Source organism: Zeus faber (assembly GCF_960531495.2).
Source record: "Zeus faber genome assembly, chromosome: 5".
Lineage (NCBI taxonomy): Eukaryota > Metazoa > Chordata > Actinopteri > Zeiformes > Zeidae > Zeus > Zeus faber.
The window spans coordinates 14543120-14571048 of NC_137192.1; the positions used below are offsets into that span (position 1 = coordinate 14543120).

General features: G+C 41.5%; 1 protein-coding gene across 1 annotated transcript; it reads right to left on the reverse strand.

Moving 5' to 3' along the window:
* Positions 1-16: 16 nt before the first annotated feature.
* On the reverse strand, positions 17-27851 carry sfi1 (SFI1 centrin binding protein). Its single transcript, XM_080000984.1, has 44 exons — positions 27785-27851; positions 24429-24616; positions 24051-24122; positions 23838-23948; positions 23642-23736; positions 23419-23536; positions 23203-23305; positions 22944-23064; positions 22779-22849; positions 22595-22687; positions 22394-22491; positions 21935-22001; positions 21569-21699; positions 21362-21443; positions 19476-19654; positions 19294-19369; positions 18787-18882; positions 18610-18686; positions 18372-18474; positions 16063-16159; positions 15808-15884; positions 15284-15358; positions 14736-14900; positions 14486-14667; positions 14322-14396; positions 10360-10555; positions 9835-9919; positions 9549-9618; positions 9295-9391; positions 8440-8598; positions 8119-8225; positions 7883-7979; positions 7192-7329; positions 6717-6898; positions 6553-6627; positions 5282-5356; positions 4544-4754; positions 3946-4030; positions 3672-3741; positions 3415-3511; positions 2535-2693; positions 2218-2324; positions 1982-2078; positions 17-1203 (listed from the first exon to the last, which is right to left on the reverse strand). Exons 2-44 carry the CDS (start codon positions 24596-24598, stop codon positions 1030-1032), a joined length of 4815 nt encoding a protein of 1604 aa, XP_079857110.1. The 5' UTR covers positions 24599-24616; positions 27785-27851; the 3' UTR covers positions 17-1029.
* Positions 27852-27929: the final 78 nt, after the last annotated feature.

The following is a 27929-nucleotide window of genomic DNA, read 5'->3' on the forward strand; positions in this document are numbered from 1 at the left end:
CTATGACATCCACCATGATCCAGATCCTGTTCCAGAGACAAGACGCCATTTTGGACTCGCACATGCGTTGTTCTGATCAGCCACTTTGCTGGTTATGTTTTAGCAGTTAGCCATCGCTGAGTGTGAAGGCATTGCACATGTAAAGAAAATTATTTTTCAAATTAATCGCATTTCAGGCAGTCTTTTGCAATTTGTTTATCATGCATTTTCATATCCCACAACGATAAAAATACGATTTATCGCCACTTGTTAGCCTCACTTATACTTAGCTAGAGTAGCTTACCTTTCTTCACGCTTCCTTTTTTAAGACGTTTTTTAAGAAACAGTCCTGATATCTGCAGTGTGCAGGGGCTCAAACTGATGCCCTGATGACATTTCACTGCATATATGTATGACTGTATGTATATGTATGTGACAAATAATCTCTTGAACTTTGAACTTTGACAGGACCCGTAAGACTACCAATAAATCCAAAGTAGCAATCAAAGTTCAAGAGATTATTTGTCACATACATATACATACAGTCATACATATATGCAGTGAAATGTCATGACACCTGGTGATTACGCACAATAAGCTCTAAAAATAGTATGTGACAAATAATCTCTTGAACTTGAACTTGAAATACTAAAATGTGCGTAATCGACACAAGGTGCTCGCGCAGGCAGCCGCAAGGGGAGGCGCCACAATCACGATTCTGGGGCCTCTAATTATATAATAGAATTAATTAACTGTGTTGTATTAAATATACATTTAAATCCTCCTTAAGGTAATTTTAAATAGCATTACATTATTTATTCTTACGACCAGACAGAGAATGCAGTGCAAGGAAAACATACTTTAAGAAAACACAATTCAAACTATGAATATTAACATTTCAAAAATAGGTAGCAGCATTTGCTAAAATATATTCTATTTCATATTTGAAATCCATGGGATTAAAGCTGAAATCTGACAAGATTAATATCAATCCCAACAAGTAAATGCCTTCACAGCTTTGTAAAAAAAAAAAAAAAAAAAAAAGGTGCATTAGTTAAAAGGTCCCGTTGTGTTGTGGGTACTGATGTGACATCTCCTGCTGAGAGCGATGAATCCAGGGCTGTTCATGAGAGCGTAGATGCGCCCGACTCTTACAGCGTGGAGAATCATTACTGTTTTGTGATTTGCCAGTTCCGCTGTTAATCCGTTAATGCGCTCCTCTAACTGTTGGCCGCCCAAAAACAAAAAGAGTTGATGTTAAATTGGTGCCATTTCAAAGCGTAGATTGTAAATGTAAGTAAAACTGTGCTCTTAAACTTTCCAGAACCAAAGATTTATGATTCAACAATTGCCTCAGAAGAATGCATGCAAGATTTAGGCCATCAGGAACAAGCGTCTGCATGTCACAATGTGTGCGCCGTGTCCATCACCAGTTTATTTATACTTACACTGCAAATACTATTTGATACTCTGGTCATACATGAAAACTTAAGGCGCAGAGATGTGAACCAAATCATTTACTTTGCATAACTATGTACAGTAGTTACAGAAAGTAAATTCTTTGGTATATGTATGTGAGAAATAATCTCTTGAACTTGGTAAGTTTATTAAAATACTGATGGCAAACATCAAAAATCTAGATTAAAATATATCATTTTATAAAATGGGGCTGATAATGATCAAACAAATGATCCAAACAATTACTTTACTGAACAGTAAACACTTTCCTCAACCTAGACATCTAACATGGTAATGGATTTCTTTAATATAGCTCTCAGATCTTTGAAAAACGGATACTATCAGGCTTTAGGAGCAGCGCACGTGAGACTGGGATCATTATTGTACACCACAACCTTAAACATACTGCCTCAGACCAATTGCCAATAATATTGTCAGTTCATCCCTCATAAAAGCAAACTAACTAAAATAAAATGCAATACAAAAAAAAATATATGCGCAAACGTAATCTGCAGATGGAAATTAAAGTGTTCCAGACTCTTACGTTCTCCAAGTCCTCACGCGTGCCGTCCCTTTCCGGATGATCTTCAGCACTGGACCGCAGCCAATCCTGGTAAACCTTTCGTACAGACTTCCAGGACCTGATTGATGCAAATGCAAACATGTAAAGATATGCAGCACCAGCATGAGGTACAACCATTGCCACATTATGGTAAAGCTATTGAAAAGCAGTATAATTAGGCTATTTATGGTACAATGAAAGGGGGGAGGGGGTCTTACTGGAGCCGCTCCCAGTCCAGCTGAAAACCCTTCACCTCCTCTTGCATACGGCCTAGTTCTTTAGTTAGGGTAAGGGTTGGATCAGGCTCTGACACAACAGATGTTCCCTTTAAATCATCAAGGTACAAGAAAAACTTGGTTGAAAAAAAACCCCAATCCAAAATATGAAAATAAACAACAAAAATAAGTAGTATTTACTGAAATATGTGATATCCATGGCATTAAAACTGATAACTGACAAGATAAATATCAATCCAAAATAAGTAAACGCCTTCACTCGACTTCAAAAAAACATTTGTTTATTGGTTAAAAGCTACCGTCGTGTTGTGGGCACAGGCATCACATCCATCGAGGAGAGCCAAGTATTCAGGGCTGTTCAAGAAAGTGCCGATCTGCTCGGCTCTCGCAATGTGGAGAGTCATCGCTGGTTTGCGAGTTGCCAGTTCCGCTGATAATCCGCTCATGTGCTCCTCTGACTGTTAGCCGCCGCACCCAAAAAAAGATAAGATGTAAATTTGTGCCATTTAAAAGCATTTATTGTAAATAAAGTAAAACTCCTCGCTTAACCTCTACCAGAACCAAAGATTTATAGATCAACTGATGCCTCAGAAGAATGCGTGAAAGACTTGCATGCATGTCACAATGCTGTGCCCAATACCAGTATATTTATACTTACAGTGCTCTGGGCCATACATGTCCCCCCCCCCCTCTTAATTTGCTCAAAGTGCTGAGATATATACCAAAATATTTACTTTCCATATAACTATATAGTTACATAATGATGGCAAACATCATCCAAACTGTATTTAAATATATATCTTATTTTATTATATGGGGCTAATGATGATCAAACATCAATTACTTTACTGAACAGAACAGACCAATATGTTTTCCTCAATCTAGATATATAACATGCTAACGGATTTTCTTTAATATGGCTCTTGAATTTACATATTAAAGATATTATTCTGATACAGAAAGCCAATTCCAGGCTCCATAAGTGGCGCACATGAGACTAAGATCATGATTGTACGCCACAAACGTATACAAACCAATATCATTCTCAGCTCCCCACTAATAAAAGCAAATTAATTAAAAGAAAAACCATAAAAAAAATAATTTATATATATATATAAAATTATAATGTGTCTTGTTATGGGCAGATGGAAATGAAAGTTATCCAGACTTGACTGTTACCTTCTTTAACTGCTGATGCACAACGTCCCGATACGGATCTTCTTCAGCGCTGGAGGGCAGCCAAGCATGTAAAACCTTTTGAATAGACTTCCAGGCCCTGAATGAGCATGTTGCAAACAAACACACACAGGAAGACAATATGCATCACCAGCAAGAGGTACAACCATTGCCATATTAAAGTACAACAATGGAAAACCACTATAATGGGGCCATTTAGTGCAATGAAGGAGGTGGTGGTGGTGGGGGGGGGGGTTTACCGGTGGAGTTCCCTTTCAAGATGAAAGCGTCTAACATCTGCTTGCATGCTCACCAGTTCTTTAGTCAGGCCTAAAGTGGAAACCAAACATTTTTCTTTTAAATCATTCAACTCAACTTCTTCATTTGATGGAGTCATGCCCTTCTCTTGAGAAAAAAATCCCATTAAATAGCTTTTTTTTTTTTTTTTTTAATGAGTTGACCTTTAAAGTGACAAAAAAACTAGTATTGAGATACAATGTAGAAGTGCTGCACATAATAGAATAGGTTTAATACCTGAACACATTGTTGAATGCTCATAACATTGGTCATGGGGGACAAAAGTATCATCTCCGAGATGAGAGTTGATGGCCTCTGCTGTCTTAAAAGAATCATTCGTTAAAATCGGTTCAGATTATAAAGACATCAAAACACAACCGAGTACAGTACATGCCAAATACAGCGTGTGGGAGGTTCAAAGCCAAGGGGTTGGGAGTTCTGGAGAACGATTAGTTAAAAGCTCTCACACACACACACACACACACACACACACACACACACACACACACACACACACACACACACACACACACACACACACACACACACACACACACACACACACACACACACACACACACACACACTTTTCATTGAGACAAAAATACAGGATTATGCACCAAGCGTGAATGTGGCATGTACAGTATTATTTGTTTATAAAAGGCATTTTCTTTCGAAGCAGAAAGTTTTGTATGTGTTACAGAAGTGTATGACCATTCACTCCCTAATACCAGAAACTAAGTAATGATATTCAGTACTGATAGATTTTGTAACAATACCAGCCTGACTCTTTTCACACTGTTTAATAAGCTGTTTTGGTGTGTACAAATGGTACCTTGGCCTGGAGAAGAGGGGCAGTGTGCAAGATGGCCTGCTCCGTCGCTCCAGAGCCAGTCACAAAAGGACTTGGGTTCAGGACCAAAGGCCTGGAACTAGCTGAGGCTTTTGGAAGGCGTGATAAGGTATTCTGTGGTTTTTCCTGTAGTTGATGCCTCCCAGGTACATCCATGGTCTCAGTGTTCAGGGCCGATAACTGCGTTTGAGAACTAGCATAAAGAGAAAAGGAAGTGAACAATTCGCGATTACTAGTTTGCAGTAATCTAATCATAAAGGAAGTAATCTGTCTGTATGTCCTTATCTTGATAACCGTTCATCCGATCTACTTTACACTTGGCAGGTGTATTGCTGGGGACCAAAGGGCGTGCAGAGTTGAATTTGATGCAATTCGACACACGACACGTGTTGGCGCTTTGTGACATCAGCCAACTCCACTTAGCCAGCCAGATTTGTGCGTCGAACTTTCGATAAACTGCGAACAGCGAGCCAGAGGGGGGCGCCCTCACGGCTCTGCGACTGAGTCACAAAGACGGTCTTTCCCCGGTGTATGACTCTAACCAGCAACGTCCTCTTCCATTGTGGAACACAGGACTGAATCAATGACATTTGGCTAAATTGTGGAATTAATATGTCTTAGAAAGTCTTACATTTTAAATCGGCATGCATTAGTTAAAGTAAAGTAAAAAAAATTAAAATACCATCTTTTTCCTCAGGACAGTATTCATAAATAGGTTACCCAAAAGCTTTAACTGGAAAACCAAGCGGTGGTGGTGGGGGCCGAGGCTGAGTTCTAGGAGGACGTGATGAGGGCCTGCATGAAAGTAAAAACAGAGACTAAGACCGTGCTTTATTAAAGAATTACAATGTGATATCGTTGCAAACTGTGGTACAGACTCACTGTTGGCTGGTCACACTGTGTTGGTCCGACTGTGAGAAGGAGTCGAATTTGGGGCAATTCGGACATGCGACACATGTAATATTAATAAACTCTATATAGACCAGCAAACAGCAAGCCACTCTGTACAGCAGCAGCACTTTGTGATATCATTCAATTCCACTAAGCCAGCTGATTTGTGGGTCAAACTTTTCAACTGCGAACAGCGAGCCAGAGGGGGGCGAGCCCTTGGGGCTCTGCAACTCAGTCACAAAGACTGTCTTTCCCCGGTGTAGGACTTTAACAAGCAGTTTCTGTCTTCCATTGTGCACACAGGACTGAATCATTGACATTTGGTTAAACTGTGAAATTAAAATGTCTTTGAAAGCCTTACATTTTGAATGGGCATGCACCAGTTAAAGTTAAGTCTTCTTTGGGCTGCTCCCGTTAGGGGTCGCCACAGCGGATCATCTGCCTCCAATACCTTCTCTTCTGCACATCATCCTCCCCTACACCAACCGCCTGCATGTCCTCCCTCACCACATCCATAAACCTTCTCTTTGGCCTTCCTCTTTTCCTCTTGCCTGGCAGCTCCATCCTCAGCATCCTTCTCCCAATGTAACTCATCTCTCCTACACATGTGTCCAAACCATCTCAATCTGGCCTCTCTCACTTTTCCACCAAACTGTCCAACCTGAGCTGTCCCTCTAATGTATTCATTCTTAATCCTGTCCATCCTTGTCACTCCCAATGAAAATCTCAACATCCTCAACTCTGCCACCTCCAGTTCAGCCACCTTCCTTTTTGTCAGTGCCACCGCCTCTAAACCGTACAACATAGCTGGGTCTCACTACCGTCCTGTAGACCTTCCCCTTTACTCTTGTTGGAACCCTTCTGTCACAGATCACGCCGGACACTCTTCTCCACCCCATCTTAACCTAGCCTCCACTACCCTTTCACATAGCTTTGTGCTGTGGCTGATCAACTTTATTCCCCTGTAGTCACTACAGCTCTGTAAGTGTCCCTTATTCTTGAAGATGGGAAGATGAAGATGACCAGTTCAAGGTAAGTAAAAAAATGATAATAAAATGGCATCTTCTATTTCCTCAAGACAATACTTATAAATACTTTACCCCAAAACTTTAACTGAAAAATCAAGCGGTGGTGGTGGGGGCCGAGGCTGAGTTCTAGGAGGACGTGACGGGGGCCTGCAAGAAAGGACAAACACAGAGACTAAGGCCGTGCTTTATTAAAGAATTACACTGTGATATTGTTGAAAACTGTGGTACAGACTCACTGTTGGCTGGTCACACTGTGTTGGTCCGACTGTGAGAAGGAATCACCATGTGTCACACTCTTTGAGCCAACCGTTTGCAAACTGGTGCTCACACTTTTTTTTGGTGCGACTCCTTTGACCTCTAGTGTTGTGCCTGACTCACACAGCGCTTGCAGGTTCACTCTCTCAAGGGGTCGGGAGTTCTGGAGAACAGCAGGATTAGTTAAAAAGGACACCAAGACGCACGCACGCACGCATGCACAGTACTAGAAAAAAAACCTACATGGAAAAAAAATACACTTCAAAATATGAGAATAAACATTACAAAAATAGGTAGTAGCATTTGCTAAAATATATTATATTCCATATTTGATATCCATGAGATTAACACTGAAATCTCACAAGATAACTATCAATCCAAAAAAGTAAATGCCTTCACAGCTTTATAAAAAAATCTGCATTAGTTAAAAGGTCCCGTTGTGTTGTGGGCACTGACATGACATCTCTTGCTGAGAGCGATGAATCCAGGGCTGTTCATGAGAGCGTAGATGCGCCCGACTCTTACAGCGTGGAGAATCATTACTGTTTTGTGATTTGCCAGTTCCGCTGTTAATCCGTTAATGCGCTCCTCTACCTGTTGGCCGCCCAAAAACATAAAAAAGAGTTGATGTTAAATTGGTGCCTTTTCAAAGCATAGATTGTAAATGTAAGTAAAACTGTCCTCTTAAACTTTCCAGAACCAAAGATTTATGATTCAACAATTGCCTCAGAAGAATGCATGCAAGATTTAGGCCATCAGCAACAAGCGCCTGCGTGTCACAATGTGTGCGCTGTGTCCATCACCAGTATATTTATACTTACACTGTAAATACTGTTTGATACTCTGGTCATACATGTCCCGATACATGTGGTAATGATTTTCTTTAGTATAGCTCTCAGATTTTCATATTATAGATATTATTTTGAAAAAAGGATACTATCAGGCTTTAGAAGCATGTACGTGAGACTGGGATCATTATTGTACACCACAACCTTAAACATACTGCCTCAGACCAATTGCCAATAACATTGTCAGTTCATCCCTCATAAAAGCAAACTAACTAAAATAAAATGCAATAAAAAAATAAAAATTAATGTGCATCGTTATCTGCAGATGGAAATCAAAGTTATCCAGACTCTACTCTTACGTTCTCTAAGTCCTCACGCGTGCCGTCCCTTTCCGGATGATCTTCAGCACTGGACCGCAACCAATCCTGGTAAACCTTTCGTACAGATTTCCAGGACCTGAATGACGCAAATGTAAACATGTAAAGATATGCATCACTAGCACGAGGTACAACCATTGCCACATTAAGGTAAAACTATTGAAAAGCAGTATAATTAGGCCACTTATGGTACAATGAAAGGGGGGAGGGGGTCTTACTGGAGCCGCTCCCAGTCCAGCTGAAAACCCTTCACCTCCTCTTGCATACGGCCTAGTTCTTTAGTTAGGGTAAGGGTTGGATCAGGCTCTGACACAACAGACGTCCCCTTTAAATCATCAAGGTACAAGAAAAACTTGCTTAAAAAAAACAAAAAAGCAATCTAAAATATGAAAATAAACAACAAAAATAAGTAGTATTTACTGAAATATGTGATATCCATGGCATTAAAACTGATAACTGACAAGATAAATATCAATCCAAAATAAGTAAACGCCTTCACTCGACTTCAAAAAAACATTTGTTTATTGGTTAAAAGCTACCGTCGTGTTGTGGGCACAGGCATCACATCCATCGAGGAGAGCCAAGTATTCAGGGCTGTTCAAGAAAGTGCCGATCTGCTCGGCTCTCGCAATGTGGAGAGTCATCGCTGGTTTGCGAGTTGCCAGTTCCGCTGATAATCCGCTCATGTGCTCCTCTGACTGTTAGCCGCCGCACCCAAAAAAAGATAAGATGTTAAATTTGTGCCATTTAAAAGCATTTATTGTAAATAAAGTAAAACTCCTCGCTTAACCTCTACCAGAACCAAAGATTTATAGATCAACTGATGCCTCAGAAGAATGCGTGAAAGACTTGCATGCATGTCACAATGCTGTGCCCAATACCAGTATATTTATACTTACAGTGCTCTGGGCCATACATGTCCCCCCCCCCCCCTCTTAATTTGCTCAAAGTGCTGAGATATATACCAAAAGATTTACTTTCCATATAACTATATAGTTACATAATGATGGCAAACATCATCCAAACTGTATTTAAATATATATCTTATTTTATTATATGGGGCTAATGATGATCAAACATCAATTACTTTACTGAACAGAACAGACCAATATGTTTTCCTCAATCTAGATATATAACATGCTAACGGATTTTCTTTAATATGGCTCTTGAATTTACATATTTAAGATATTATTCTGATACAGAGAGCCAATTCCAGGCTCCATAAGTGGCGCACATGAGACTAAGATCATGATTGTACGCCAATATCACTCTCAGTTCCTCACAAATAAAAGCAAATTAATGAACAGATAAACAATTTAAAAAATATATATAATAAAATTATGTGTCTTGTTATGGGCAGATGGAAATGAAAGTTATCCAGACTTGACTGTTACCTTCTTTAACTGCTGATGCACAACGTCCCGATACGGATCTTCTTCAGCGCTGGAGGGCAGCCAAGCATGTAAAACCTTTTGAATAGACTTCCAGGCCCTGAATGAGCATGTTGCAAACAAACACACACAGGAAGACAATATGCATCACCAGCAAGAGGTACAACCATTGCCATATTAAAGTACAACAATGGAAAACCACTATAATGGGGCCATTTAGTGCAATGAAGGAGGTGGTGGTGGTGGGGGGGGTTTACCGGTGGAGTTCCCTTTCAAGATGAAAGCGTCTAACATCTGCTTGCATGCTCACCAGTTCTTTAGTCAGGCCTAAAGTGGAAACAAACATTTTTCTTTTAAATCATTCAACTCAACTTCTTCATTTGATGGAGTCATGCCCTTCTCTTGAGAAAAAAAATCCCATTAAATAGCTTTTTTTTTTTTTTTTTTTTTTTTAAATATGAGTAGACCTTCAAAGTGACAAAAACACTAGTATTAAGATACAATGTAGAAGTGCTGCACATAAGAATAGAATAGGTTTAATACCTGAACACATTGTTGAATGCTCATAACATTGGTCATGGGGGACAAAAGTATCATCTCCGAGATGAGAGTTGATGGCCTCTGCTGTCTTAAAAGAATCATTCGTTAAAATCGGTTCAGATTATAAAGACATCAAAACACAACCGAGTACAGTACATGCCAAATACAGCGTGTGGGAGGTTCAAAGCCAAGGGGTTGGGAGTTCTGGAGAACGATTAGTTAAAAGGACACACATACACTCACTCACTCACACTCTTTGGAAACTCAAGTGTTGACTTGAGCGTCATTGAGACAAAAATACAGGTTTATGCACCAAGCGTGAATGTGGCATGTACAGTATTATTTGTTTATAAAAGGCATTTTCTTTCGAAGCAGAATGTTTTGTATGTGTTACAGAAGTGTATGACCATTCACTCCCTAATACCAGAAACTAAGTAATGATATTCAGTACTGATAGATTTTGTAACAATACCAGCCTGACTCTTTTCACACTGTTTAATAAGCTGTTTTGGTGTGTACAAATGGTACCTTGGCCTGGAGAAGAGGGGCAGTGTGCAAGATGGCCTGCTCCGTCGCTCCAGAGCCAGTCACAGGCCTGGAAGGCCTGGAACTAGTTGAGGCTTTTGGAAGGCGTGATAAGGTATTCTGTGGTTTTTCCTGTAGTTGATGCCTCCCAGGTACGTCCATGGTCTCAGTATTCAGGGCCGATAACTGCGTTTGAGAACTATCATAAAGAGAAAAGGAAGTGAACAATTCGCGATTACTAGTTTGCAGTAATCTAATCATGAAGGAAGTAATCTGTCTGTATGTCCTTTGATTATCTTGATAACCGTTCATCCGATCTACTTTACACTTGGCAGGTGTATTGCTGGGGACCAAAGGGCGTGCAGAGTTGAATTTGATGCAATTCGACACACGACACGTGTTGGCGCTTTGTGACATCAGCCAACTCCACTTAGCCAGCCAGATTTGTGCGTCGAACTTTCGATAAACTGCGAACAGCGAGCCAGAGGGGGGCGCCCTCACGGCTCTGCGACTGAGTCACAAAGACGGTCTTTCCCCGGTGTATGACTCTAACCAGCAACGTCCTCTTCCATTGTGGAACACAGGACTGAATCAATGACATTTGGCTAAACTGTGGAATAACAATGTCTTAGAAAGTCTTACATTTTAAATCGGCATGCATTAGTTAAAGTAAAGTAAAAAAAATTAAAATACCATCTTTTTCCTCAGGACAGTATTCATAAATAGGTTACCCAAAAGCTTTAACTGGAAAATCTAGTGGTGGTGGTGGGGGCCGAGGCTGAGTTCTAGGAGGACGTGATGAGGGCCTGCATGAAAGTACAAACAGAGACTAAGACCGTGCTTTATTAAAGAATTACAATGTGATATCGTTGCAAACTGTGGTACAGACTCACTGTTGCCTGGTCACACTGTGTTGGTCCGACTGTGAGAAGGAGTCGAATTTGTGGCAATTCGGACATGCGACACATGTAATATTAATAAACTCTATATAGACCAGCAAACAGCAAGCCACTCTGTACAGCAGCAGCACTTTGTGATATCATTAAATTCCACTAAGCCAGCCGATTTGTGGGTCAAATTTTCAATCAACTGCGAACAGCGAGCCAGAGGGGGGCCCTTGGGGCTCTGCAACTCGGTCACAAAGACTGTCTTTCCCCCGGTGTAGGAATTTAACAAGCAGTTTCGTCTTCCATTGTGCACACAGGACTGAATCATTGACATTTGGTTAAACTGTGAAACTGTGCTGTCCTCCTTCTCTTCCAGCATCACTGCTGCTAAGAAGGCCTTCTTCAACGATAGGATCAACGGTGCCACAGACACACGTAAGTTATTCGCCACCTTCAAGTCTCTGCTTTACCCTCCCCCACCTCCCCCAGCTACTAACCTCACTGCTGACTGCCTTGCCTCCTTTTTTACTAACAAAGTGGCAGCCATCAGCAGCCAATTCACGAAACAACTTACTCACAAACTGTCTTCTCCAGCCCTAGGCTCATGGTTCCCTGGTTTCACCCCCCTCGCTGAAAGTGAGGTATCTAAACTACTAACATGTAGCCGTCCTACTACCTGTCCACTAGATCCGATCCCATCTAACCTCCTTCAAGCCATATCACCGACTATCACCCCGGCAATCACACATATGATAAATTCTTCCCTAACTTCTGGCACTTTCCCTTCTGCTTTCAAAGCGGCTCGGGTCGCACCACTGCTCAAAAAACCCTCACTCGATCCCAATCAAGTAGAAAACTATCGGCCGGTCTCTCTCCTCCCATTCCTTTCCAAAACCTTAGAGAGGGCGGTCTCTAGACAGGCTACAGAATACCTGTCAAGAAACAACCTTCTCGATACACTTCAATCTGGCTTCAAAAGTGGTCACTCCACCGAAACAGACTTGTTGTCTGTGACAGAGGCCTTAAAAACTGCTAGAGCTGCTGCCAAATCCTCGGTTCTCATTCTGCTAGACTTATCAGCTGCTTTTGACACTGTCAATCACAGCATACTCCTGTCCATACTCTCAAGTATGGGCATAACGGGCAGTGCACTTTCCTGGTTCGAATCTTACCTCACTGGGCGCTCGTTCAGTGTGACATGGCGAGGCCAGCTGTCTGTGCCTCACCACCTCACCACAGGGGTGCCCCAAGGCTCGGTGCTAGGACCTCTCCTCTTTGCCATATACACCACCTCACTGGGCCCGATCATCCGCTCACATGGCTTTTCATATCACTGCTATGCGGATGATACTCAACTCTATCTGTCCTTCCCGCCCGACGACCCCACTGTCTCGACGCGGATCTCGGATTGTCTCGCTGACATATCCACGTGGATGAAGGATTATCATCTTCAACTAAATCTGGCAAAAACGGAACTGCTGGTCTTCCCGGCCAAACAAGGTATTTATCACAACATTGATTTTAAAATTGACTATCTCTTGTTCCTACCAAGGCTGCAAGGAATCTTGGTGTCATTATTGATGACCAACTGACATTCTCGGACCATGTTGCCGCCGTCTCCCGGTCCTGCCGCTTCACACTACTCAACATCCGAAAAGTCAGGCCATACCTGACCCAATATGCCACTCAACTGCTGGTAAAAACCTTGGTGATGTCCCGCCTCGACTACTGCAACGCCCTCTTAACAGGCTTGCCGGCCTGTGCGGTGAAGCCACTACAGATGATACAGAATGCGGCGGCGCGACTGGTGTTCAACCAGCCAAAGAGGGCACATGTCACTCCGCTGCTCATCGAGCTCCACTGGTTACCTGTAGCCGCTCGCATCAAGTTCAAGTCTCTTATGCTGGCCTACAGAGCGATTGCTGGGAATGCTCCCGCCTACTTAAATGCTCTTGTAAGAGCAAATGTTGCCCCCCGGATGCTGCGCTCGTCAAATGAGTGTCGCCTGGCTCTGCCGGCCATACAGCCACGGCAATCCAGGCTATTCTCATTTGTAGTTCCACGTTGGTGGAACGAGCTGCCAAAAATGACCAGAGCAGGGACCTCCCTCTCTGTCTTTAAGAAGCACTTTAGAGACCCAGCTCTTCAGTGAGTACCTCCTGTCCTAACCTACAATTACTTAGCACTACCTTGCAGTATTTATTGTTACACTAATGTTGTTGTTACACTAATCTCTGTCGCAATGTAGCTTGAATGTTATTCTCCCTTGTAAGTCACTTTGGATAAAAGCGTCTGCTAAATGACTAAATGTAAATGTAAATTGTCTTTGAAAGCCTTACATTTTGAATGGGCATGCACCAGTTAAAGTTAAGTCTTCTTTGGGCTGCTCCCGTTATGGGTCGCCACAGCGGATCATCTGCCTCCAATACCTTCTGTTCTGCACATCATCCTCCCTTACACCAACCGCCTGCATGTCCTCCCTCACCACACCCATAAACCTTCTCTTTGGCCTTCCTCTTTTCCTTGCTTGGCAGCTCCATCCTCAGCATCCTTCTCCCAATGTAACTCTCATCTCTCCTACACACATGTCCAAACCATCTCAATCTGGCCTCTCTCACTTTTCCACCAAACTGTCCAACCTGAGCTGTCCCTCTAATGTACTCATTCTTAATCCTGTCCATCCTTGTCACTCCCAATGAAAATCTCAACATCCTCAACTCTGCCACCTCCAGTTCAGCCACCTTCCTTTTTGTCAGTGCCACCGCCTCTAAACCGTACAACATAGCTGGGTCTCACTACCGTCCTGTAGACCTTCCCCTTTACTCTTGTTGGAACCCTTCTGTCACAGATCACGCCGGACACTCTTCTCCACCCCATCTTAACCTAGCCTCCACTACCCTTTCACATAGCTTCGTGCTGTGGCTGATCAACTTTATTCCCCTGTAGTCACTACAGCTCTGTAGGTGTCCCTTATTCTTGAAGATGGGAAGATGAAGATGACCAGTTCAAGGTAAGTAAAAAAATGATAATAAAATGGCATCTTCTATTTCCTCAAGACAATACTTATAAATACTTTACCCCAAAACTTTAACTGAAAAATCAAGCGGTGGTGGTGGGGGCCGAGGCTGAGTTCTAGGAGGACGTGACGGGGGTCTGCAAGAAAGGACAAACACAGAGATTAAGACCGTGCTTTATTAAAGAATTACACTGTGATATTGTTGCAAACTGTGGTACAGACTCACTGTTGGCTGGTCACACTGTGTTGGTCCGACTGTGAGAAGGAATCACCATGTGTCACACTCTTTGAGCCAACTGTTTGCAAACTGGCGCTCACACTTTTTTTTGGCACTACTCCTTTGACCTCTAGTGTTGTGCCTGACTCAAACAGCGCTTGCAGATTCACTCTCTCAAGGGGTCGAGAGTTCTGGAGAACAGCAGGATTAGTTAAAAGGACACCAAGATGACCACACACACACTTACACACACACTTACTTGCTCTTGGCAGGGTTCATTGATGCTGTTCATATGAGCACTGTATTTGAGGATGTAGGTCAGTCCTTCCACCAGCAGGTGGTCTCTGTAGAACACCGCCCCTATTTTCAGAACCTCTTCCTTCCTGCGCCGCACTGCGGCCCACAGCCTCCATGCATGCAACACCTAAACATACAATACACACCAAACACCTTGAGGCCTAATACAACACCACTTTCGCACAATGTTTCAATAAGATCACTCAGGAAAAAAGGCACAGTATGGTGTGCATAGGGGGTTTAGGAATTTAAATTAAACACTTTCATGATACTGATAGAATTGCATTGACCCTCAAATATCAAGAAATTCTGTAACACATGATGCCTAATTTGGAACCTGAAGCAGTGCTTGTGTTGATCGTCAGTGAGCCAAATGTACTGTACAACTAGAGGTTTTCCCACCAAACGTGAATGCGGCATGTATTATTTGTTCATTTGGTAACAATACTGAGCCCTACTCTTTTCACACGGTTTTAAAATAAGTTGTTTTGGTGTGTGTGCAGGTGTAACCTTGGCCTGGAGACTGAGGGCCCAGTGCCAGAGCGCCTGCTCCGTCTGCTCGGACTCATGCCTCCTGCTCTGCAGCTAGTAGAAGGAAGGGAAAGATCAGGTGCCTGCCAGGAGTTTACATTATACTCAGAAAAGGCATTTTAAAAACTATTTTCTTGCATTTAAAGAGACTAAAAAAAAGCCAGGGGAAAGGCCATCTTGGCTTTTTCATCTCATTTATTTATGGTCTGTAAATGTCTCATGTAATTAAGACATTGTAAAGGAGGGGTAACATACCTTCATTTTCCACTGGTCAAAGTACGCCCGGCAGCATTTCTGTCTGAGTCGCAATATTCCTTGTTGTTTCATGGCCTATGAGTTATCATAATAAAAATGGCATGAGGTAGTATGTCAGCATGTTCACAGCTAAAGAGAGATCTTTGAGATGTGGTGGTAAGAACCTTGTATTTCTGGCATTGGTAGCGGTGAGTCTTCAATGCCTCAAAAGCTCTAGAAAGAAGATTGGAGTTGTGGTGCTGTATTGCCTTATCCATGCCTATTCTCTCCTTCAGAGTGTTGACTGTTCTGAGCCTCCACAGTCTGAAAGTATCCTGTAACAAGACTGATGAACAAAAACAACGTGTGGAACTGAGACGAGATATATATATATATATATATATATATATATATATATATATATATATATATATATATATATATATATATATATATATATATATATATATATATATATATATATATATATATAAAATGTAAATCAATCATTCATCAACTATTACCCTGATGGATGTGACTCTGAGCCCAGGTCAACACTTCTCCCTGGTGGCTGCGCTTTGCTATAGCATGGCTCGCGGCTTGTGTCCATGCATGAAATGCCTGGAAGAAATGATAAAATCCTCATGAACAAAGATATGACCTTCATATTCAACCGCCATATCTGGTTATGAATGTATAATTATAATTTCCAAGAGTCATGTAAAAATTAAGCGGTGTGCATTGATGTTATGCTAGTCTAACAGACGATGGGAAATTAATGGTCACAATTATAATTTTCTAACCGAAGCTAATCTGACATGGTTACCTTTATTGATGATGGTGATTTTATTTGATTGACTCTTTATTTCAGATTCGGTTTTCGACGAGTCACTCATCAAAAAGAGTCGTTCGATTAGATTAAGTTTGTTTGACGCACATTCAGCGACGGAGTTTTGGTGTGTAAATTAGTCACATTAAATATGAATTACGCCAAAATGCCTCGGCCTATTTTGCCTCAGACTTTACTTCAGTCCCCTGTAAATATTTTCTGTTTGTGGTTCAAAAAGTTTGTGAGTTGACTCTTTCGGCAAAGCGGCTCCCAACTCCCGAGTCAAAGATTTGTTCGCTAAGAACGAATCGCTCTCAAGTCTTGCGTTGCTCCTGTAGGTTTCAAGCCAGCTGTTGAAACGGAGAAACATGGAAGTAATGTGTCCAATTCTAAATAAATAATTTAAAGTAGTTTGTAAATGTTTGGGCTAACGTTAGAGAATGTGATGACCAATAAAGTTCAATATAAGTTTCATCCAGTTTGTTGCACAATGAACGCACATTCGGGAGAAATATCCGGTAACTGTGCAATGTCAGCGTCGGCGGCAACGCACGAGCGCACCGGCGCGTCTCCCTCTCCTCCAGCATTTCACTGTGTGTACAAGGGAGATTGCACCTGACCACAATGTCCAGTAATTTCACTGATGTGGCGATTAAAATGGGAAATAAACCCAACTATCAATGACGGAATGTCCTGTAGTGCAGAGGTTACCAACCACCGGCTATTTAATATTTCAAGAGTGATCTCTGATTTGCTTCGCAGTGAAACAGCGGCAGGAAATTGAGTACATTTAATTCATCTAGTTATTTGCTTTTTTTTTTCCCCCCTTCTGCTTTTCTTCTTCTCGAGTTATTTGCTTTGGAGAAAATGTTGCTCCGATCGGAGCTGCGGAATAGTGCGTCACGCCCCTGGCCTCCACATGATGTCGAAGAAAACCTGATTCATCAGACCAGGCCACCTTCTTCCATTGCTCCATGGTCCAGTTCTGACGCTCACGTGCCCATTGTAGGCGCTTTTGGTGGCGGAAAGGGGTCAGCATGGGCACTCTGACCGGTCTGCATCTATGCAGCAAACTGCGATGCACTGCTTGTCCTTCCTTTGACCACTTTTGGTAGGTACTAACCACTGCATACCTGGAACACCCCACAAGACCTGTTGTTTTGGAGATGCTCTGACCCAGTCGTCTAGCCATCACAATTTGGTCCTTGTCAAAGTGGCTCAGATCCTAACGCTTGCTTATTTCTCTGCTTCCAACACATCAGCTTCAAGAACTGACTGTTCACTTGCTGCCTAAAATATCCCACCCCTTGACAGGTGCCATTGGAACGAGATGAGCAATGTTATTCACTTCACCTGTCAGTTGGCACCGAGCTTTGGTGGGTTATCTCCAGATTAGGGGCCTTTCTGTGTGGAGTTTGCATGTTCTCCCCGTGCTCACATGGGGTTTCCTCCTTGTAACATCAGTAAGGTCCAAAAACATGCACAACATCGTCGTCTGACCAGCGATGGATATTTGCAACTGGTCCCTGGGCGCATTGCTGTATGCTGCCCACTGCTCCTGGCTGCCCCCCCGGAGGAAGGACAAACCAGGATGGTTTACACCGGCCACCATTTGAAGCGTGTGCGTGTGTTTGTTGGTGGACGCCGCCACATGAATGCATGTGTTGTGGTGTGTGTGCCGTGTGACAAATAAAGATTCTTCTTAATTCAAGATAATGTTAGGGCAGCAGAGCTGAATGGCTCATTTTAGGGCATGTTTCCTGAAACAGGCAGCTCACAAAAAACTGACTGAGTTGTCTTTTTTCACAGTTTGCGTGTTAGTAGGCCCATCAGAGACCCAACTGTCTGTGCACAGGTCTCCTTTAATAAGTTGTGGCTGTTTGCGTCATCTGTTGGGGTTTAAATGTGGCCCGCTTGGTCTCTGAAGTACAGAATCTCTTAGGTAAGAAATGCCCATCCATAAAAAAAGACAATAGGTACCAAGAATAGAAAAAGAGCTTTAACCTCGAATAGAAGATGGCGCTGGAAGTGTCTCTGTGCTCTTTGTTCTTTAATCCTGGCTTCTGCAAGAACCTGAGAATTTTCCTTCCACACAGCAAAAACCCTCCTGTGTAGGCATAACTTTTAGATTAAGCAAAAAGGCAAGTACAATTTATCCATATCAGGAAAAAAAGGAGTGCTCAAATTCAAAAGGTTAATTTCACTGAAGAGGGGGATGAGATCTGTGTTTTGTGTGCATTACCTGAGTAAGCGCTGCATCTGTAGCTTGTAGTGATCCTCCACATGGCCATGTATCCGGCCTCTCTGGTGATGGTGGTCCTGCAGTAGCAAGGATGTCACAGTGTTTGAGCCTAAAAATGAGCATGGCTTGGTTCCTGCATAACATGAGGCAGCAGTGATACTTAAAGCAACACTGTACCTTCAAAGCCTGAAAGGATCGCTTGATGAGCTTTGCATCATGATAGTGTCGCATCTGATCAAGCTTACGGTTTCCCTCTTTTTGTGTCTGTACAAACTGATCAAGGACACTGAAGTGAGAAATCAAAAGCTCTGCAGATAGAAGCTTGCTTTCAAAGACAAATACCAAATCAAACATTTTTTTGTACAATTAACAATTTCTTTATTCTGTGAAAGTTAAGAAATAAGAGAGAGATGTGTGCACACAGTTTAAAGGTGCAATCAAAATTCATAAATTGGATGAAGTGATGTTTCGGTCAAAAAGACCATCATCAGGCAAATGTTTTGGAAAAAAGTGACAGTAAGTGGGGCTTTCAAGCCAGCCAATCAAAACAAAGCCATCTAATATTTGGATGGTAGAAAATTAAATCAGAGGCACACAATATTTATTGTCCACACAGTATATTCTCTCTCTCACACAAATGAAATTACCAAACACTACACAGAATACAACAAACAACTGTATTACCTTACACCATCCATTCATAGCCAGCTTGAGGGAACGGTGTCTACAATGGTGACAAGCCTTCAGCTCTAGGTTTCTCCTGGCGTAGAAACATACACAACTCTGTTGATTTACAGGTGAGGGAGCCAATATTATGTTCTTACAGAGGCATGCAAACAGAATTGGTCGATAGAGTTATTGATCACCTTTTCCTTTTCTCAGCGCACTTGCCCTTCCATTGCTGTATTGTCTTGTGAAGAAGCCTTTGCTGGTACAGATGATCAGCAGCTCCTTCTTTCTCCCTCCCATGGACCCGCTGCTGCATCCGTAGCATCCAGAGAGCCCAGACTCTCTGCAGACATACCCGCTCGTGATGCAGAATCGCCTGGAAAGAGCAGGAGACCACAACACGTTTTTCCTGCTCTGCATCAAGAGCGAACATCCTAAAATGAGCTCATAGAATAATCTTGTATATACGGATGTGGACAAAATTGTTGGTACCCTTAGACAAAAAAACAACAAAAAAAAAACAACACAATTTTCTCTCAAATAACTTGAAACTCACAAAAGTATTGGCATCCATCATTGTTTATTCCATATTTAATATAAATTAAGACTTGGCTTTTGACTTTGATTCAACAGAATATTTTACATAATAAAACTAATGAAAATGGCATGGACAACAATGATGGGACCCTTAACCTAATATTTTGTTGCACAACCTTTAGAGGCGATCACTGCAATCAAGCGATTTCTGTAGCTCTCAATGAGACTTCTGCACCTGTCAACAGGTAGTTTGGCCCACTCTCCCTAAGAAAACCTCTCCAGCTGTCTCAGGTTTGAAGGGTGTCTTCTCCAGACTGCATGTTTCAGCTCTTTCCATAGATGTTCAATAGGATTCAGATCAGGGTTCATAGAAGGCCACTTCAGAATAGTCCAATGTTTTGTTCTTATCCATTCTTGGGTACTTTTAGCTGTGTGTTTTGGGTTATTATCCTTTTGGAGGAACCATGACCTGTGACTGAGACAGAGCTTTCTGACACTGGGCGGTACGTTTCACTCCAGAATGCCTTGAGTCTTGAGATTTCAATGTGCCCCGCACAGATTCAAGGCACCCCATGCCAGATGCAGAAAAGCATCCCCAAAACATAACCGGGCCTCCTCCATGTTTCACAATAGGTATGGTCTTTTTTCTTATTAATTTTTTCGTCTGTGAACATAGAGCTGATGTGACTTGCCAAAAAGCTCCAGTTTTGACTCATCTGTCCAAAGGATATTCTCCCAGAAGCATTGTGGCTTGTCAATGTGCATTTTAGCAAATGCCAGTCTTGCTATTTTATGTTTTTCTTTCAAAAGTGAAGTCCTCCTGGGTCTTCTTTCATGGAGCTCACTGTCACTCAAATAGCGACGGATGGTGCGATCAGAGACTGATGTACCTTGACCTTGGAGTTCAGCTTGTACCTCTTTGGACCATTCGCACTATCCTTCTGTTCAATCTGAGGTTGATTTTCCTCTTGCGGCCGCGTACAGGGAGATTGGCTACAGTCCCATGGACCTTAAACTTCTTAATATTATTTGCAACTGTAGTCACAGGAACATCAAGCTGCTTGGAGATGGTCTTATAGCCTTTACCTTTAACATGCTCGTCTATCATTTTCTTTCTGATCTCCGCAGACAACTCTCTCCTTTGCTTTCTCTGGTCCATGTTCAGTGTGGTGCACACGATGATACCAAACAGCAGTGACTACTTTTCTCCATTTAAATTGGCTGAATGACTGATTATAAGATTGAAGACATGCGTGATACAAATTAAAGAAAACAGTTAGTTTCACTATAATCCAATTATTTATAATCTTTTCTAAGGGTTACCAACAAATCTGTCCAGGCCATTTTAGAATATAATTGATCTCTTAAACAATAATTTCTCTTTTCACAGTTTCTTTGCTTTACTCTATGACATACCAAAGGCATGCAGGTATACATGAGAAAATTGCTTTTAATTTCATTACTTTTCAGGAGGAACTAAGCATTTTTTCCAATGAGCTGTAAGGGTACCAACAAATTGGTCGACATATGTATGTGGCTTCCATACCATCCGCATTGACAGTCTCTCCCCTTTACTTTTTTCGCCCCTTTTCCACCAGGTGTAAAACACCCAAACGTAATGACGGCGCCTACGAATCACGACAAAGAAAAAAGATCAATCACTGGAAGCAGATAAAACACTTCTTGATATGCAAGCGTAACACCATGAGGTGAAGGCCAACTTCTTCAGAAAATACATTCTATGTAAACTCACTGGTAATAGCACTCTGCCCTCTCTTTGTTCTGCCTGTGCAGTCGTCTCCGCATGTTGAACTCAACCCAAGAGCTGACACACCGTGGCAAAAGGCGTTCAGCAAACCAAGTGTCTGCACGTTTCTGCAGTGCCTGATCAAAAGCAGATAAACTTTTTTGTTAATCCAATTTAATTTCTGGACAATTAGGACAATTCCAAACCATAATTTAAATCAGAGAATCAAAGTCAGATCCTTTTAAAGAGTCACTATTTACAAAACAATATCAGAGACGTAATGCCATGAAATAACATAAGAAAAATAAAAACAGTACTAACAGCGGATATCATACATATTAACATAAAAAATGCTGCACAACTTCTGAATACCTGCATACGTCTGTGTTCAACAAGCTCCTCCTTCCATTGATGAAAAAAGCAGCTCATCAGTGTAGTTCTGCCAAGTAAAATATAATTACGCTCAAAACTTAACATTGGATTTAATTCATGAAATAAAAACAGAAAGATTTGTGAAAAGAAAATGTACTCAAGTTTGGGAGTCCGTCAGTCTAAGAAAGTGTATTTTCTTGCCCAAAATGAAAATTATGCCTTCAAGGCTATAAATAATATAAGGGTAAATCCTAAAACTAGTTAAAATCAAAAATAGTCTTAAAATGCTATATTGTACGTACTGAATTAAAATGTATTCCAGAAATGGTCAGTTGTTTGTCAATTTATTTTAATACTCAGATTACATATTTGTGTGTGACATAATTGAATCACAAAAATTAAATAGGAAGAGCTTGGAGTTATACTGAACCAACGTTTGTTTTTGTCAATAATTAGCACCTGTAGTGTGTCCCTGCAATTTCCAGTTGTTGATGAAGACACTGATCTTCTGCCTCATCTAGACGGTCCTGCCACAATCTCCAACATTTGCCTGTCATCTATGGATGCACAAAAAAAATACATGTATAAAGGCTTAAGCTTAAGGGGGAACGCAGGGTTTAGACATGGTGATGTTAAAACCGAAGGGCAGTGAGTAATTACAGTTTTGTGATATTGTTGGACAGCCGCATCCTTATTCTGTCGCTCTTCTCTTCTCTTGCCAACGTTCAGGGACAGGCCTTGTAATCCCGCACGCTGTACCCAAAAGACACTAGTATCAACATTAGACATTACATCTGCTGCGCTGCGGTGTATTTATTGTTTATTACGCTTTCTTGCTTGTTACCAGTAAATGATGCCCTCTGTGCTGCCGTGCCAACTGATCTCTTTCAGCTTCCTCACTGCACAATTTCATGTCTACTTTTGAGCTCAAGAACCAAACAATATTGTGTCACTAATGCAAAACAGTTACTCTCCATTATATTGTTTATTTGTGAATGGAAAAGGATACAGATTCTCCAGTGCTCCAATGCCTTTCGCTGCAGTGCTTCATTGAAATGGCCTGAGGCTTTGGATTCCTGCTCTTGATGAATGCCGACAGCCAAGTGTGAATCTTTCCACTTATGCCATGCCTAGGACAGGAGGAGCGTATTGACACATCATCGGAATAAGTAAGAATGCAATGCAGTTAGTTAGTTATCATGGTTCGGAAACCAATATTGACAATGTGATATGATGAACACAGTGTGTGTTAGGTGAATCAAGATAACCTTGCTCTGTACAGTTAGCGTCCAATGCTGCGACGCCTGGTCTGATAAAGCACGTAAGTCGTAGTGGTGCAGCAGCTTCCCCTGCCATAACTTCCAAGCTGAGCTGTATGGGTAAAAAAAAAAAACAACACAATAAATGTATGAAAATAATGAGGCAAAAAGTCAAGCACAATTAAAAAACTAAATAGAATCAGTAGACTGGAGGAAATATTTTACCGGAGAGTGGTGAGTCTGTACTGCTGAAATGCCGACTCTCGCATTCCGGCCTTCACTTGCCTCATTACTACAAATACTTTCCACCTGTCCACCACCCGGCGCACCAGTTGCCTCTCAGCTAATGGAAAAAAAAGTGTAAGAACGTGCATTAATGCCTTTGACATCTGACAAGTGTGTCAAACCTCCCTCTTAAAAGTAATCAAGCAAGTCAAACCTTCCATACCATAGGATTCAGCATCTTTTATTTTCTTTTTTGTTTTCCCTCTGACACACACGAATCTTTGCCAGTTTTGGAAAGTCCATTTGTAAAGGGTGTACCTAAAACAAATAAGACATATTTTTGCATATTTGGTTGTGACTCCAATTAAATTGTTACTCATCCTTTATTGCTAAATAACATCTTGGAGGTCCACACTGACCTATAGTGACACTCTGCCCGCACAGTCAGGCTCCACTCTCTCCTTGTTGTCCACCACTCTTCTCTCCATAATTCCAAAGCTTTGAGCAGCACTATTTTAATATAGTGGGACCTGAAGTGAATACAAATCCCCTCAAATTAAAATGAAATGCCAACCTAGGTAGAAATTCAACATGCCAGATTAATTTGTTTTAGGACAAATTAGAACTGTTACCTTGCTTTCCAAGGATGAACTCTGCCAAAGGTTTTCTGCATCCATATCTTTAAGAACTTCCGTGCCAGGTGTCTGCCAGTGCATAGCGTCTATTTAGTATTTTTGCTTTCAGTTTTAGTGTCAAAGCCTTTGTCAGTTTTAAAGGTACAATTTAAATTAAAAGTATTATTAAGCGTGCAGGCAATGCTCAAGAATCCAGTCTTTGTGATGTCACAACTGTCAATTAGAATGACATGTAAACCTATTCGGCAAATTCCCAACAAAGCTCAACTCGTAGACTATGTATGCATGAACGGCCGCATAGGGCCAGCACACTGTTAACATCTCTCCAGAAGTTGACTAGTTATTGTTGTTGAGCAATATAATGTAACCCCTTACCTTATCCTTATCTCTTTAAGCCTTCCACCTCTGTTCCAGGTGTATCCAACCCTGTAAGGAGGCCTGCGGGCTGCAACCTTGCAGCCATGTCGGACATCACCACCTGCACTGGTTCTGACAACTTTTCGTTGGGGTTTCAGCAGATCTTGTTTTTTACTGTTAGTTTGCATTGCCTTGATATAGTTCAGCTGAACAAATGTAAAGCAAAAATACAGATTACAATGTGTAGTTTACTATGATACAATATACTGATATAATTACAATGATCCAAATCAGTCATCATTATTTAATACAGGGCGTCAGCAGGTATGAGAGAGCTTAATTTAATATGTTTTAAGTAATAATTTTTTATAGGTTGGGTAGGTCGTGAACTATATGATTCCATGAATTGCCATAGCAGTTTCCTTACTGCTGTTTCCTTAAGGAAACTGCAATGGCTGCTATAGTTTCCTTCAGATAGCAAGGTAAGTGATTAAGATATATGATTAAACTGTATTAATCCCATGGGAAAATTCTCATGTGAAATAGCAGTGCAAGTCAAGAAAAGAATGAGAAGTACAGTGGAGGAAATAATTATTTGATCCCTCACTGACTTTGTAAGTTTGCCCACTGACAAAGAAATGAACGGTCTCTAATTTTAGTGGGAATTTTTGGTAGGTTTATTATAACAGGGAGAGACAGAATATCAAAAAGAAAATCGAGAAAATCACATTAAAGAAAAAAGAAAAAGAAAATTTGCATTTCATTGAGTGAAATAAGTATTTGATCCCCTACCAACTTTAAAGAACTCTGGCTCCCACAGATTAGTCCTCCCGCTTTAAGAAAGTACTCCTAATCTCAACTCGTTACCTGTATAAACGGCACCTGTCTCAACTTGTTACCTGTATAAAAGACACCTGTCCACAAAATCAATCAATCAGACTCCAACCTCTCCATCATGGGCAAGACCAAAGAGCTGTCTAAGGACATCAGGGACAAGATTGTAGACCTGCACAAGCCCGGAATGGGCTACAAGACCATTGGCAAGAAGCTGGGTGAGAAGGAGACAACCGTTGGAGCGATTATTCGAGAATGGAAGAATCACAAAATGACCGTCAATCTCCCTCGGTCTGGGGCTCCACGCAAGATCTCAACTCGGGGGTATCAATGATCATAAGAAAGGTGAGGGATTGGCCCAGAACTAAATGAGGGGAGCTTGTTAATGATCTCAAGGCAGCTGGGACCACAGTCACCAAGAAAACCATTGGTAACACACTACGACGTAATGGATTAAAATCCTGCAGCGCCTGTAAGGTCCCCCTGCTCAACAATGGACATGTAGAGGCCCGTCTGAAGTTTGCCAATGAACACCTGAATGATTCAGAGTATGCTTGAGAGAAGGTGATGTGGTCATATGAGACCAAAATCGAGCTCTTTAGTATCGATGTGACTCGCTGTGTTTGGCGGAAAAGGAATTCTGACTATGACCCCAAGAACACCATCCCCACTGTCAAGCATGGAGGTGGAAGCATTATTCTTTGGGGGTGTTTCTCTGCTAAGGGGACAGGTCGACTTCACCGCATTGAGGGAAAGCTGGATGGGGCCATGTACCGTGAAATGCTGGGTGACAACCTCCTTCTCTCAGCCAGGACACTAAAAATGGGTCGTGGATGGGTCTTCCAGCACGACAATAACCCAAAACATACAGCCAAGGCAACAAAGGAGTGGCTCAAGAAGAAGCACATTAAGGTCATGGAGTGGCCTAGCCAGTCTCCGGACCTTTAATCCTATAGAAAATCTGTGGAGGGAGCAGAAGCTTCGAGTTGCCAACCGACAGCCTCGAAACCTTAAAGATTTGGAGAGGATCTGCAAAGAGGAGTGGTCCAAAATTCCTCCTGAGATGTGTGCAAACCTGGTAATCAACTACAAGAAACGTCTGACCTCTGTACTTGCCAACAGGGGTTTCTCCACCAAGTACTAAGTCGTATTTTGATAGGGGATCAAATACTTATTTCACTCAATGAAATGCAAAATAATTCATCTTTTATTTAATGTGATTTTCTTTTTGATATTCTGTCTCTCACTGTCATAATAAAATTACCACAAATTATAGACCGTTCATTTCTTTGTCAGTGGGCAAACTTACAAAATCAGTGGGGGATTAAATAATTATTTCCTCCACTGTATATGGACAAATGTGTAAAATATAGCTGCGGGCAGCAATACAGTCCAGGTTAGTAGGAGTGACGTATGTTGTTCAAGGCCTATTTGCAGGGCTGTAGGTTTTATTTAGGTTAATGTTATAAAATTCCAGATGACACACAACCAAATAGTCTGCAATGGAATATGCTTTTGTTGTAATTGTAACAAACCCTGACGCTGTTGGTAATTCTCCCAACGGATTTGTAAGAGTTGGATTGGTAAGGCCGAGATCATTTGTGGATTCACAATGTATGCATAAATCAGGTTCCTTCATAGAAAAATATCTTTGTGTCCACATCGACAGCTCGCTCACATGACATGTACACGTTGAAAACCTTTGCTCTAGACTACAACAGAGGATGCACTTTTCGAGACGGCTGAAGGCAATGGGGTAAACAAAACTCGTGTTTGTCAATCTTGCACTTATTCAAACGGCCAATGAATATCACAAAGGACATCACTATCTTTTGAGTCCTTATATGACAAATCTGCCACAGACGACACGACATACATTCTGAAACCAGAATTCGACGGTTCAGAATGTCAAATTGCCGACTGCACCGGTGCAACAAATAATTCGTTCCATCCTCCACCAGGATATTAAATAGCAACAAGTAGTACGATATGATTTTATTTGAGGACTAAGACAATGATTTATTATCTAAAACTTATTATTTGAAACGACTGTCGTTTTAATAACTTTATCATTTTAACGACCTCCTGTCTCTCTGATATGTATGTGACAAATAATCTCTTGAACTTGACCTTGGATATCAGCGTGTTTAATTAGCGTATGCATGTATGATCTGTGTGCTATGCGTGTATGTGACGTTGTTAGAAAGGGAATTGTGTGAAGCAGCGGTTGGGAGACCGAGACACATTTCTCGAAAGTACATCTTATGTTTGAGTAGCTAAGCTTTTAATGGCACTATGCGTAACAAACCACCGATATAAATATAGCTTATGAGCGTATAGCTTATAACTCTACTATACTTTTATTTTAGAATTTTACCGGACCGCCCTACTGGTGTGGTCTCTGTTCTGAATGAAGCTAATCTCGAATAAATTTGTTAAAGTACTTCATTAATCGTTTAAATGCTTCACGAATAAATTTGTTAAAGTACTTTATTACTCGTTTAAATGTTATGTTTCGGGGATAAGAAATAACAACAAACCGCGAGCCGGAACTCCGACGCACGCCGAGCCTACAGCCACCTGACCTGTTGCCGCTCTCGGACTTTTTCTTCTTCTTCTTCTTGTTTTTCTTCTTATTCTCGTTGTTTTTCTTCCTTCTTCTTCGTCTTTTGATTTCCGGCAGAC